The following is a 13,290-nucleotide window of genomic DNA, read 5'->3' on the forward strand; positions in this document are numbered from 1 at the left end:
TTACACAGCACTTGCACATTCCCAACCCCACATCTAATGGGCAAATCTCACACTGTTCATTACAGAACCGAAAACCTTAATTCTATTTGCTAATTAATTTCTCCCAATCTAGACTAAGCTTCTAAGATCAAATGGAGTTTTTTTCTTATCTGTGCCACCTCCCTAGCTATAGTTTTCCTGGTACTATTTTATCTGTTACAGAGTTGAGAAAGACAAACAGTTTTAAAAGCCTTACACTTCTAATAATGTAGCAGTTTTGAAATTATATTCAAGGCAAAACAATCTCAGTGTGTGAGTGTGTTGAACCAGCATTTGGAAACATTCAGCACCACTGTAACATTTTCCATTGTTTCAGGAAATGAAGGTTATGCAGAACAATACAGACCTCATTTTAGAACAAATTACCTTAGCTCTAGCTCCTGTTTGACTAAGGATTTCTTTTACATGCAAAAATGAAACTACATCCAGCATCCAGCTGATCTGTCAAATAGGGTGAAGACTCACACAGGACCAGATACTCTCTGATTATTAGAGTCCATCATGCAGTACTGACATAAGAAGTGCTAGAATCATTAACCTCGAGTTGTTAGATATAAAACAAAGACACAAACATTAATTCTCTGTGGATACGAAGGTGGCTGGATACTTTTACCAATATCAAACTGAGTACTGCTGTAGGAGATGCAATATGAATATGGACATAGAAAGCATCCACTAATTGCTCACCTTTTCTTCATTACCAGCACAACTCCCAAAAATATAATGACGAACAGCAAGATGCCTGCAATGACTCCAGCAATTTTAACAGTATGGTCTGTCTGCTTCTCAGGCTCTGGGTCTGGTTTTCGAGTGGCAGCCCCTATGGAATTGACAAAAGAAAAATAGTAATGAGGAAAAGAATAAAGGTGTTATTCTTTTGATGTTTATACACTTAACCTACTAATGTCATTAATCTTATCCAGGACCAACAGATATCAATGCTTAGTCTTTTAAGAAAAATTTCTCTTTCATATGCATTGCTGGGAATATAATTCTTTATATTGTTCCAAGACATTCTGCAGGACCACAATACAGGTGGGATACCACTGCCAGCCCTGACCCTTCACAGGAGAATCTTTTCACAGATTCACAAATTTCTAAATTTTTATTATCTGTGTTGGCTCCCTTTTCTTTCTTTCATTTAGAAACTTGCTAACAACACAATAACTATACTAAGCCTTTATCCAAATTTGATTTGCTGGAACATTTTCCTCAATTATTTTTCATAAATGAAGCTGTAATTCCGTAACATATTAGCTTAAACACCTGGAAAAGTGAGATAAGCTCATTTACCATGCATTTTACCCACAATTGTTTTTTTACACAATAGGCTTTTTTTTTTTTTTTTGCCTTTGGAAATCTAAATCTAGGTCACATCTGGTAGGAAAAAAGACTCCTTCTAAGCAATTTATTCACAAAGTGGGAAGCAGCTGATGATCACACCACTGGCACCTACATTTAATATCTGTTTAAATGAGATAACCAGTGCCTTACAGCAGCTACTGTCTTAGCTCCTCCAGCTTCTCCATTAAAAAAAAATAACATCATTTGTACTGTTTACTGTATAATGTGATGGAACGTCAAATCCATGTCTGATGAAATATCCATTTCCCCTACTAAATGAGTTCAGGATGAAAAAATGTTAAGGAAGCAACATTCAATTCACTAAGCTGATTTTATTTTTTTATAGACTTCCATTTTTTTTTTTTAAATCAAAATGTGGCAGCATTCATCATTTGAGGCACCATGCCATAAAGCGGACACATGGATTTATGGATTGCTTTCCTGCTATAGCTTTTTTGGGAAGGGAGAACGAAGAGTAAAGCCTAAGTGAAGTGTAATCTACAAGACCATGTTCTTGTACCACTAACTGGGTTTCAAAGAGGATTCTGACAGCACCAACTATATTTTACTTGTTTCTTCACTTTCTCTTTCTGGAAAGGAGGTAAATTAATGGCCAATCTACATGAAGAGCTATTTTCTGAAAAACAGAATGAAAACATTTCCAATGTTTCTTCTCAGTTTTAACCAGGATATTCTACGATGAAGTGTGCTTCTGAGTGCCCACAGTTACACTTCTGGCCTACATCTTCAGTACTCCTTGCCAAGAGGAATGCCAGAAAAACCTGCCAGGAAAGGTGATAACTATTAATCAAATCATATCTAGAGCTAACTGCAGGAACCAGGTTCTCTGGAAAATTCTGGCCAAGGTACTTTACATGAGTGCTAAATCAGAGAAGATTATGTGCTTGCTGTCCCTGTGCCCAGTCCCACAAGAATATTAGTTTGGTAGAAATACACACACACTTTTCCGAATTGGTAAAATCCTTACTTTGTATGAATAAAGGATGATTCATACTTTGTATGAATAAACAGTTCTATTTTTATTTTCCTGTATCCTATATAAAAAAAATTGAAAATTCTATACTGCTGTACTTTTCACAGCACTCAAAATTGCAGTAGATATTTAGAAGACATCTAGAGCATGTTCATGCATAAAGCAGCTATTGAGCTGCACTTGGCCAACAGGAAGCAGTGAATCAAGTATGATGCAAAAGGACTCCAAAGCTCTCTTTTAAATCTAAAACCCAAGAAAGAAAGAATATTAAATCAAGAGCAAGTAGTATCTTTTCAGATGTAGCTTCTAAGACTAGTTCCTTCCAAAGCCTATTCTTCATTATCTCCTTCAGGTTACCCTAGCCAACTGGAATACTCACCAGTAATGACTTGCTAGAAACAGTTTCTGCCTTATGGTTAAGGCTTCCAGCATTAGTTTTGGGAATATGAGTGCTAAACAGTGAAAGTAAGTAAAGGTACTATCACAGTACTATCCAATATGTTCTATCTCAGTGCCATGTCACTTTTTAGCAGATCATGGTCCTCAGTTAAGGGAACCAGTTACACTTAAACTACGCAGAGGAGATAAAATCGTATTCGAAGCACACCCATCTTCTGCATACGATACAGCGCAACCTTCATGAAATGCCTTCCATCACACAAAGCATTATCCTGTTGGGAGTATTGAACAAGCTGGCGAATCCACCACTAATGCAAAATCTCAAAAGAAAGCCTACACAGGAAATGGCACAGAGCCTAACATCAGGACACTCAAACTCTCATATTGCATCATTTATTGATTATCCGAATGAGGAATCATCTCAAATTGTCTATGAAAAGAATTGTAATGCCGAGTTAAAAATAGGATACAGCTTCTCACAGTGATGGACTCAGCCTTACTCACAATAAAGGTTAAACTTCCTTAAACTGGAAGCATGATGTTTATCAAGCCTTTTAAAAACCCCTATCATTAATTATTATAAAATAATACTGGCATTACCTCAATTCTCCTTTATTTCCATTCAGCAGCTTATTTATTTGCTGACAAAATGTTGCTTCACTATTGTTCTTAGTGGTTTCCAAAATCTATTTGGGTAAATGAAAAGAACTTTCATCTTTCTTGAACATTCCTTGAGTCATTTAGCATTAGAAATTTGGGAATACCTTTCTGCATTTTATTTAATGCTGCTTATTCATTTAACATACCTCAGTTTTTCTACAACTGGATTTCAGAAAATTGCTGTGTTCTAATGCACTCTTTATACTCCTTAGCATTCTGTTTGGTTTTATTTCAACATCAGATGGATACTGGAAATTTTTTACTGTGTATTGTTTACAGTGAAACATGCATCCCTTTCTTCAGTGCAGTGTTCAGCTTTGAACCCTTTACAAGTTAAAAGCCATTCAAATTTACATTTTAGCACTTATCGAGACTGAAATTTGAGCTGGTACTACGTCTTCATTCAGTTTGCTTTTGTCCCACTGAAATTCTTCATAGTCTCATGTGAATTCTGCTAACTTGTACCATCTAGCATTCTAATCAAGAGCTGCTGCCCTGACACTGACTCTTCCAGGCATTTAATTAACGTACCATACAGCATTTTGTAGTAAATACTAAAGTGCATTAGCTATGAAAAGCAGTGTCACTTTACTTCTCCCATGTTTCTGTCTGATAGGTAGATGTTAATTAAATGATATTTGCCTCTAACCTCATAATTCTTAACTGACTTTTAACCCATATTCACACAGGCAATTGCACTGGCACCATGGAGAGAAGGGTGACCTGTCCCTAAGGGGAGCAATGCAACTCAGGGCAGTAGTTCTGAAATTCATTTTGCCTCCTGAAAAACTGCAATGTCCATTTGGTTTTGCTTGTATGTTTTCAAGAGAGATGTGGAAAAGTACTATTGCAAGCCTAAAGAAAAAGAGGTGTTTTGATTTCTCTCCTACTCTGCTGTACTGACAGATGCTAAAAATACTGAGTGAAATGTAATCTTTCATTACAGAAACAGTGTTACCGATACACTATTTTATCATGGTGATCTAGTCTTGGTGGTTTATTTCTTTATTTTATTACTGTACTTGCAACCTCTTTGTCTGACACAGTAATTTTAATGTCCTTGATTGCCCTGGAGCCTTTAAGAATGTAAACTACGAGACTAATTCTGTGCCTCCAGTAAAATATCTGTATGTAATGAAAATGAGTCATTAAGTTGATACCAACAACTGAGCTATGCCCACTGCATTTTCCTCACAACACTGGACCTAATGACTTGGATTTTTTTGTTTGTTTTACTTTTAAAGATTTTGATTCTACCCTCGCATATGATGACTGACTTCAAGCCTTGCATTAAAAACCCCCTCACTTCTGTTTTCTGAGATTGTCTGGGCTAGTGGATCTGCAAGAATCGAGGCTAAACTGACATATACACTGTGGTGCACCTCTGGAAAGACAATAGGTCACTAAAGAGCAGTGAGTGCAGGATAGCTCAAGGGAGCTGCATAGAAAATGAAAGGACAAGGAGATGTTTCCTGCCAGTTTAAAAAAGATTAAGGTGCTGACTTTGGAAAGTCTTCACTCGATGAAAACAAACTAGAGTGCTTCCTGCCAGAAGTGAAAAACAGAGAAACACTTAAAGATAAACCCTAAGGTGCTGCAAAACCCAGCAAAGCATTTCCCCAGGCTTCCTGTGCTGAGTGGAAGACAGTCACATTGCTTGGTTCCATACCCTTAGATATTTACTTTTCTAGTTAATATCAGCAACTAAAATTTCCCTTTTACTGAATGACTTCCCATTCCTTGTGGCTCTCCCAACAGAAGCATTTAAAATGGGAAATGTGCTTCTTTTCCTTCACTTAGAAAGAATGGCATTCAGCCTGACTTTTCCTCATGGATCCGGTTTTGTTCCATCCTTTGCAAGCCTCAGTGATAATATTTTTAAGTAGTACCCATGAAACATCCAAAGATAGTATTTCACTTAGTTTTTACTCTCAGACCTATTCCATTAACCTTTTCTTAATATTGGAATCTCCTCTGAAGTTTAATCATTACTCTGCCAGTTCATGGCATCTTACTTCCTCTTCAGAATGAGAACTGAATTATATTCTAGTTGCTGTAGTAGTGTCTGCCAGAGTTTGAATTCCTAAATGACTTTGTGCAGCTAAATTTCTATTTCCACACAACAAGTTAGAAAAACGTGTAAAAAAATTCCTACTCTCTCTTTGAAGTATTTCTAGTTCTACCACTTCCTTTGGTGGAAAATTTTCCTTTCCTTTCTCACTCAGAAGGCACAAGTATCATGTTATCATCAACCTCAAAACTTCATAAAGAATAATCTCTTGAAGGTAGCTTATGGATAGAAAAGGTTGCAGCAGAACTACTTATCACTCAAATGAAAGCTAAGGTGAATCAATTATGTGAGCAAGATAATAATTCCTTTAACTCTGAGGCAAGCATTGTCCTGTTTTTCAAGAAAATGAAAATATTTTCCAGTAAAAGAAATGGACCTCTACGAAACTGAATAAACTCTCTTTCTCCTTCTCTCTTTGTAACTGAACAAACTTTGGACTTGCTTTTCAATATTTCTTTCCCCCCAAAAATGTACTTAGAAATGACTGACCATTTTAGAGAATAGAATAATGAATTAAATAATCCTGGCTCCAAAGTCTAGGCACTGCTGGTTATACTTACAAAGAGAGAGGTAAGATTTAAGCTGTTACTAGTAAAACCTACTTAAAGGTTGCTTCCTCTAAAGCAGTCTTTTAAAATTCCAGATGTTTTTTCTTTTATTTGAGTCAAAAAATAATCCCTTCCATTAATCAACTAGACTAGTTTCATTTTATTTCTCCCACTCAAGGCTGACCGTAGTTCCTACCTTTTGTACTTCCTTTCTCCAGCTTTACACTCTCTAAAGGTACTTGCTTGATAAGATGTTTGCAAGCCTTTCCAGCTGCATTTCATCCACAGGTGTTCCAGTTACTGATGTCATGGCTAACTTTACAAGGCTTTAAGGTAGTAATACAGTTAGTCCAGATCATCCTATTTTCCAGTCAAATTTGAAACCAACTTTTGAGTTAGTAACTACCCTGTGATTTTTTTATGCAGGCAGTGAGATTCAACTATCCCATCTTAGCACCTACTTTTGAGTTATTCCACAGAGTGAGTCAGGAAAATGAAACATTATACCCATGTGTGACAGCTGCACCGTGATGAGCTGGCAGAAATCATACAAAATGGTACAAGGCAGAAGAGAGGCAGAGAGATATGATGCTTCCTTGGAACACCCATCACTAGGCTCCTACTGTCCCTGCCACAAAGTGAGAAGACTGAAACGATCAGAGAACTGGGCTTTGAAGACTCTACCCATGCTCTCCTTGGACAACATGAATTACAGAGGCTACTATCATTATTACTTCCTATTATTTGTATGACAGTAGGAGCTAGAAGCTGTAAATCAGACTGGGAGCCCCACTGTGCTAAGAACAGGGCAGGCACACAGCTAAGTAATCTTTGCCACTAAAAGCACAAAACCTAGCTGAGCTATGCTGTAGGAGGCAGGTGCAGCAATCACAGGGGAAAGGGGGAGCAAAAACCCATAAAATATGCATTTGCAATACCCAAATAGTTCTAGTCTTCCTGCTCTTTTAACTAGCTGGTATCACTCAGCATTTCCAGTTAGCAGAAACAGATATTCAGGAGTGATTTGAGGAACTTACAAATGTTTTAATTGATGATGCTGGTTGGGGTGTTTCAAGGAAGGAAGCAATATAAGGTTCATTAACATAAAGGTTGGAAAAGCAGAGTTCCCAAAAGTAAAGGGCTGAGATAAAAGGCAGTATGACAAAGTAAGAAAGAATGCTGATATGTCTGTCCTGGTATGAAAACAGGTGCTTCACAGAGGTAGGTCCTTATAAATGTCAAATGACCAACAGGAAACCTAATCCTGAATCACAAAACACACTGCAACAGGGCAGCAGTGCAAAATGTCCTATTCATCTCACCCACAACTGCAAAAAATGGTACCCTGATTTATAAATCTGTAGCAGCAGCATTACTGATGCTGTGAGAGACAAGCCAGTCTGACACGCTTTCAAGTTCATTCCAGATGCCAAAATTTGAGCCTGTCTTGGAGAAGACCCAAAACACACACAGATCTGTAGATGAAATGAATTACCACACTGGCTCTTCTGTTTATACTGTAAGTGACTGGCATTCAGTCCTCATCTGCTAGCCAGCACGTATTCTGCTAACAAAGTCTTTGTTTTATTACTCTTGGTAGAAATCCAGCTAGGAGAGTGAGTTCTCCCTTGCCATCCTCATTGTTAGCTTTCCAATCAGCACTCCTCGTTCTCCTTCAAAACTGCAGGGTTTTGTCCATATGGTAGAAGTTATGAGGTGTTGTTGGGCAGGGTACACTTTGTGCCAGAAGGTGGTTTTGATCAGCATTTTTTCAGTTTACTCTCTACTCCATGTCTTGAATATATTAGTTTGGGAAATGTCACAAGAGTAAGATCTGTTTACTTCTCTTCTTACAATATTCTTCCTTTCTGTTCCTGGTTTCTCTTGGAAATGCTCATGTATAAACCGTTTTTTCTACATGGCAGAGACAATGTTTTCTTTCTATTTTGCTAAGCACAGGAGTTGAAGTGTTCATGTTTAAGTGTTGAAATCAACACAGTCTGATTTTCCCTCCTATGACGTGCCAACCACTCTATTTTTTTTAAGTCCAGGAAGGAGGGGAAGCAGCACTTATATTTTTAGCAGGAGAGTATTTTCTTTGTAATTTATGATCATCATCACAATACACATTGCTGTGTACAGATCCTCTTTTTCCAGAAAAAGGTTTCTGTATTTCCCTAAGACCACCATGTTGATCTGGTATATTTTTTATTTGGTGTTTTTTAAATACAGGAAAATACAGACTTGTCAGAAGTCTGTGGTAAGAAGGGAGTATCAATGTAAGGCTCTGCTGTGTAACAATACTTATGAATTATTAATTTTGTTTGTGATATTCTTTAGGAAAATGTAAATATAAGTGACAAAGAACTGCATGAAAAGACATGCAAAGAACTATTTCACTGATGAATACGACTCATTTAACTGACTATCACATGAACTGTGTCTCTCACTGGTGGATGATTCATGTTGGTGCATGTGAGCAGAAAGACTTTTTTGGTTAAACATCTGCATTTCTGGTTGTCAGGAATAACAACAGTCTTTACAAAACATGCCTAAAACAAATAAAGTTCCCAGTTTGACTAGTGGTCTCATCACAATCTATTATTAACAGGATTTTAATCCAGACTATTTAGACTGGATTTTTTCCGGAGACTGTGTTTTCAAAAAAAAAAAACAAAACAAACAAAAAAAAAAAAAAAAACCAAAAAACCCCACAAAAAACCCCACAAAAACCCACACAAATCCCCCCCAAAGCCCCCCCACAAACATAAGCAAGTGTTGATAAACAGCTTTTATCAATAGTGTTGATAAAATTTCTCCTTTGAAACACAGCCACCATCTTTTCTACTAGCTCTTCTTTGCCTTTTTCTTTTAAGCAAAGAAACTTAAATAATTAAAATTCAGAAAAATTTTCCTCTCTAGTGAGCACCCAAGGAGTTGGAAGCCCTCATTCATTCAGGAAAAAAAGCGTAAGCCCTCACACTTTAACAGCACTGAGATCATTAAGGGATGTTTAAAGCACACTCAATAGCTGTACCATAACCAGAAATTATTAACAAGTCTCAAATATATTTTCCTGGAAGTAAATAATTTACTAAGGAAAAAAAGTTAAAAGTATTTGGAACTTTAAGCTTTCAAATGGCTTTAAAAGCTTTAAAGGGTACTTCCACACACTTTAGTCTATTTTATGAAGAAAAAGGGATGGTTACATATTTATAAGTACTTTCAATGTGTGGCCAAAGAAGCGGCCACAATGGTGCACACCACAGACCTCTATGCCAACAAATGGAAAAACCACGGCAGCATATCTGAAAACTGCTCCCACCACTAAAATAAAAGTTGCAATCCTCCTTACTTCTGTGGAAATATGAAACTGGGCTTCTTTACCAATTACTCTCTGACTACAAAACACAACAATGACCAATATGACAAGACACACATTTCTAATCAAGGTTGACTGAGGAGTAATGAGAGTATACTTGCATCAAATTAGCTGTATGCATGTAGGTACCATACTGAATCAGGATGAGGAGGTCTGAGAAAAGAAGCACCAAGAAGGGCTGAAACTGAAGGTGTCCCACTACTTTGAATGTAGGGCTTGTTGCCAGCTGATGCTCTGTGAAAGATGCCCCAGTTGCAGCCATTGGAAGTGCAATTGCATCTTATAGCCCTGAGTTCTGTGAACAAGAAGTTATAAAGGTACACAGTGTACAACTATGGTAGCCTTTAGACCTAAAACATTGGATTTTATGGTTCTCTACACAACCTCAAACCAACGGTACTCATGGTAGAAGAGTAACACTCTCAAATTAGCTCTAAGGAAATGAAAGCAGACAGTCTGGATTGATCCTGTCCATACTTAATATATTTTCTAAGCAAGCCAGCAACACTTTCAGGCCATTCCTATAGAAGAAGTGGACAACTTATCATCAGTCCCACCAAGGATATTTGACTTTCACCTATTGCTGAAGGAGACCTTTTGTTGACTCCCATGCTTTCAACACTAGATCTACTCCTGAAATTATATGGAGACATGATAAGAAATACCAGACACCACTGAGAATTTATTTCATCTGTTTTCTAGAAACAGAAAGAGGACTCTGCCCTCTTCAGGGGAGATAAAATGTGGTTCTCTAGTACTCAACTGGCTTATACCAAGCAGGGAAGACATGAAATCATATCACAGTACTTACTGTTTCTGGAGCTGACCTACTCAGGGTGAAACTCAACCACAAAACTAGATGCTTTTGGCCTGGACAAACACAGCTGTTTTATTTTCCATCCCTGAATGCAAGGGATCACATCCAGCATGGGAACAAAGCAACCTGAAGCTATGGGTAAGGAGTAGCAGAGTGAGGCATCATCTTCTGATCTCACTGTCAACCAAGGACTTAAGCAGAGGAACACTAATGAACAGTTCCAAATGGAAAGTCGGTGAAGGCTTGGTTACTTTGCCATTAGGAGGAGAGGGACAGAGGGTAATGCCCTCCTGTGGGAGGTCTGAACACCCATGGATGTTTTAGTCTGTGCTGCCACTGGCTCACAGATGAGGCTGACATTCCTGGTGACTTCCACTACTAACCTCCCTTCACACTGTAATCCTTATGAAGGATTCTTCAGAAATCCTTCAAAAACAATCACACTTGGAATTTACTTCTCATTTTTCAGTATCTATACATTTTCCTGGAAGAAAACATAACATAGTTCATTCTACTAACAAATAAATGGAATTATACATGTAATGATGCATGAAGAAATAGAAAAATATGTTTGTGATAAATTTATAAAAAGTAGGAAAAAGACTCAAAACTTTTTTTTTTTTAAAGCATTTCAGAGTCAATGCTGTTTTAGGGCAGGAAGGTCAGATAGAGGAACTGGAAAGGACAATCAGCACAACAAAGGAAATATAATTTCACAGAATTCTAAATCTGTCTTTGTGCCAATACAGTGTAGCAGTTCTTTTGTTTTTATTTCAGAAAGTTTTACAGTATTGTCAATAAACAACCTATTTAGACTGAAATAATGTTGAATGCACCAATAGTCTAGTACAGGGACAAGAATAGACTAGGCCTCCTCTGAATACTTATCACTGATTTACATTTTGTTTTTCATTTTTTTCCTGGAGGTTTTAGGGGTTAAAGGAAAATCTCCACTTGTCCTACTTGATAAAGAATGCCTTGAACAGTAATTTTTATAATCAGCTCTTTTTACTTTTAATTATTGACACATTCACTCAACCAGAAGTGGTCTAATTCAATGACAGCCTACTGAAAAGTGCAACTATTTTGCTTCAAAAAGGTTTATAGAATACTTTGTTTGCTTCTGACCAATTAGAATTAACTATTTCTCCTGTTTCACTTTGTGCTTCCAATATGAACTCAGAAGTTTAAACAGAACCTGAATACTTATTTTTCCTCTTGACAGCTTAAAACCATGCAAGACACCAACTTCTGTTCACTTTTATGGAAAACTGAGACTCAACTTTCATTTGCACTGGAATTTTCTATGTACACAAAAACTTCTTAGTGCTCAGCACTGACAGAGAATCAGATGAAAGGAAGGAAATGAAAATTCAAAATTTTTACAAAATGAAGACATGAAAATGCACAGATACGCCTGAGTGCCTTTCTCAGAGCTCTAAAATCATTGGTTCTTACAGTCAAACTCCCATTACTGCAGAGAAGAACATTTTCAATACATTGTCTGAAGAAGGTGTTAAAAACGTTAAAAACTCGTCGATAACTACAGTTATGGCTTGCAGTGTTGAATTGTTACTCCAAGCAGACAAATGTAGCTTAGATACTTACTAAGATTTATTTCAATGAAACTGAACTGAGTGAATTGCTGAAACATTATTTTGCCCAAGACACTATGTTCTGTAACTTCTGCTTAAAGTTGACAGTATTACTCTACTCATTGCTGCACTACTCTGTTTAACTGCAACACATTTGAATGCTCACCTATACATTTAAACAGAGGCAATAAACAAAATATTGCCTTAAACATTTGTCAAACTCTCCAGGGGTACAAACACCAGATTTGCAGCCTCCAAGATTGTTTTACCCACAACTGGTCCCACATTTTATTTCAACTTAAAATTCAAATTGCATAGCATTTTATGAATACAGTCAAAAACTGTATTCATAGATGGGAAACACTGAAATTCACAGGGTTTTTTAGTTACTATTTATATCTCTGAGTTTGTCTTCCCTTGTCTCTCCTTAATTTTTCATTGTGATACATACAAAACATGTTCTGTTTCAAATGTAAAAATCAGAGGCATATTTTTTTATACAGAAATTAAATAGCACACTATATGCCAGCTATGCTCTAAAAATTACCTACTGGTATTTTCGCATTGTTTCAGGTTTTATGTTCTCTGTACATTGCTGATGTTGAAACATTTCGAAGCAGGTGTGATACTGACCAGTACCAATACTAACAGATGGCAGAGATTCCTTCAGTTTGTTAAGAATTTATCCTGGTCATTGCATTCATATAATTACTTTCATGACTGGATTTTATGCTTCCATTCTCTGTAATGTGATTAAGAAAAACTCCCTCTCCTCCCAGCCCAACCTCAAACAGCCTCACAGATATCCTGACATAAAGATTACACATTACTAAGAGAATAGATTCTTTTTCAAGCTAGGATGAACCAAACAGACCCATCTTACATTACATTAAATTTGGATGATTCTTGTCATGAAAGAGATATTTGACACTTGGAATATATTTTTCTCCCAGGTATGAACTGGAATACTCAAACTTCCAGATGGGTTTTGTACTTGGGGGATGCAACACAGCTCCTGCAATGACTATTACTTCTGTGGTAACCAACTCCCCTGAATAAAAGACTGTCCTAGGGTGGCTGTATGATGCCTTTATCCCCAATCGTCTGCCCTGTTTATGTTGAAGTCTTGTTCCAAGAGTGAAAGGAGGAGGGAAGAAGCTCAGGGTTTGTTTTCAAAAAACTCACTCCCTCCTCCACATTCCTGCTCCTGGACGGTGTTATCTGCGGACGGACGGACAGCGAGACAGAGCTCTCCTTTGCTTTTTCTAGTTAGTTTTAGCTAGCTGAGGCAGAGAAGTTCCCTGGACTGTGGTTTTTTTTTTCCCTTTCTCTGGACCTGCTCTGGACTGAACACCAGAAGAGCATCAGCAGCTCACATCTGTGGCCCAGCGGGCCGGGCCTGGGCCGCGGCATTGCCAGCGCCGGAGGGACTGGTCAGAGA

The 13,290-nt window shown here is 37.5% G+C and overlaps 1 protein-coding gene across 6 annotated transcripts in view; it reads right to left on the reverse strand.

Annotated features, from left to right (window-relative positions):
* Positions 1–13,290, reverse strand: part of PTPRM (protein tyrosine phosphatase receptor type M) — a 445,924-nt gene that overhangs the window by 150,795 nt on the left and 281,839 nt on the right. For all 6 annotated transcript variants that reach the window (XM_053945623.1, XM_053945606.1, XM_053945597.1 and 3 more), the window contains one exon: positions 727–859. In XM_053945623.1, coding sequence (XP_053801598.1) covers positions 727–859 — 133 coding nt within the window. The remainder of the gene's footprint in view (positions 1–726; positions 860–13,290) is intronic.

This window comes from Vidua chalybeata, chromosome 1 (genome assembly GCF_026979565.1).
Source record: "Vidua chalybeata isolate OUT-0048 chromosome 1, bVidCha1 merged haplotype, whole genome shotgun sequence".
NCBI lineage: Eukaryota > Metazoa > Chordata > Aves > Passeriformes > Viduidae > Vidua > Vidua chalybeata.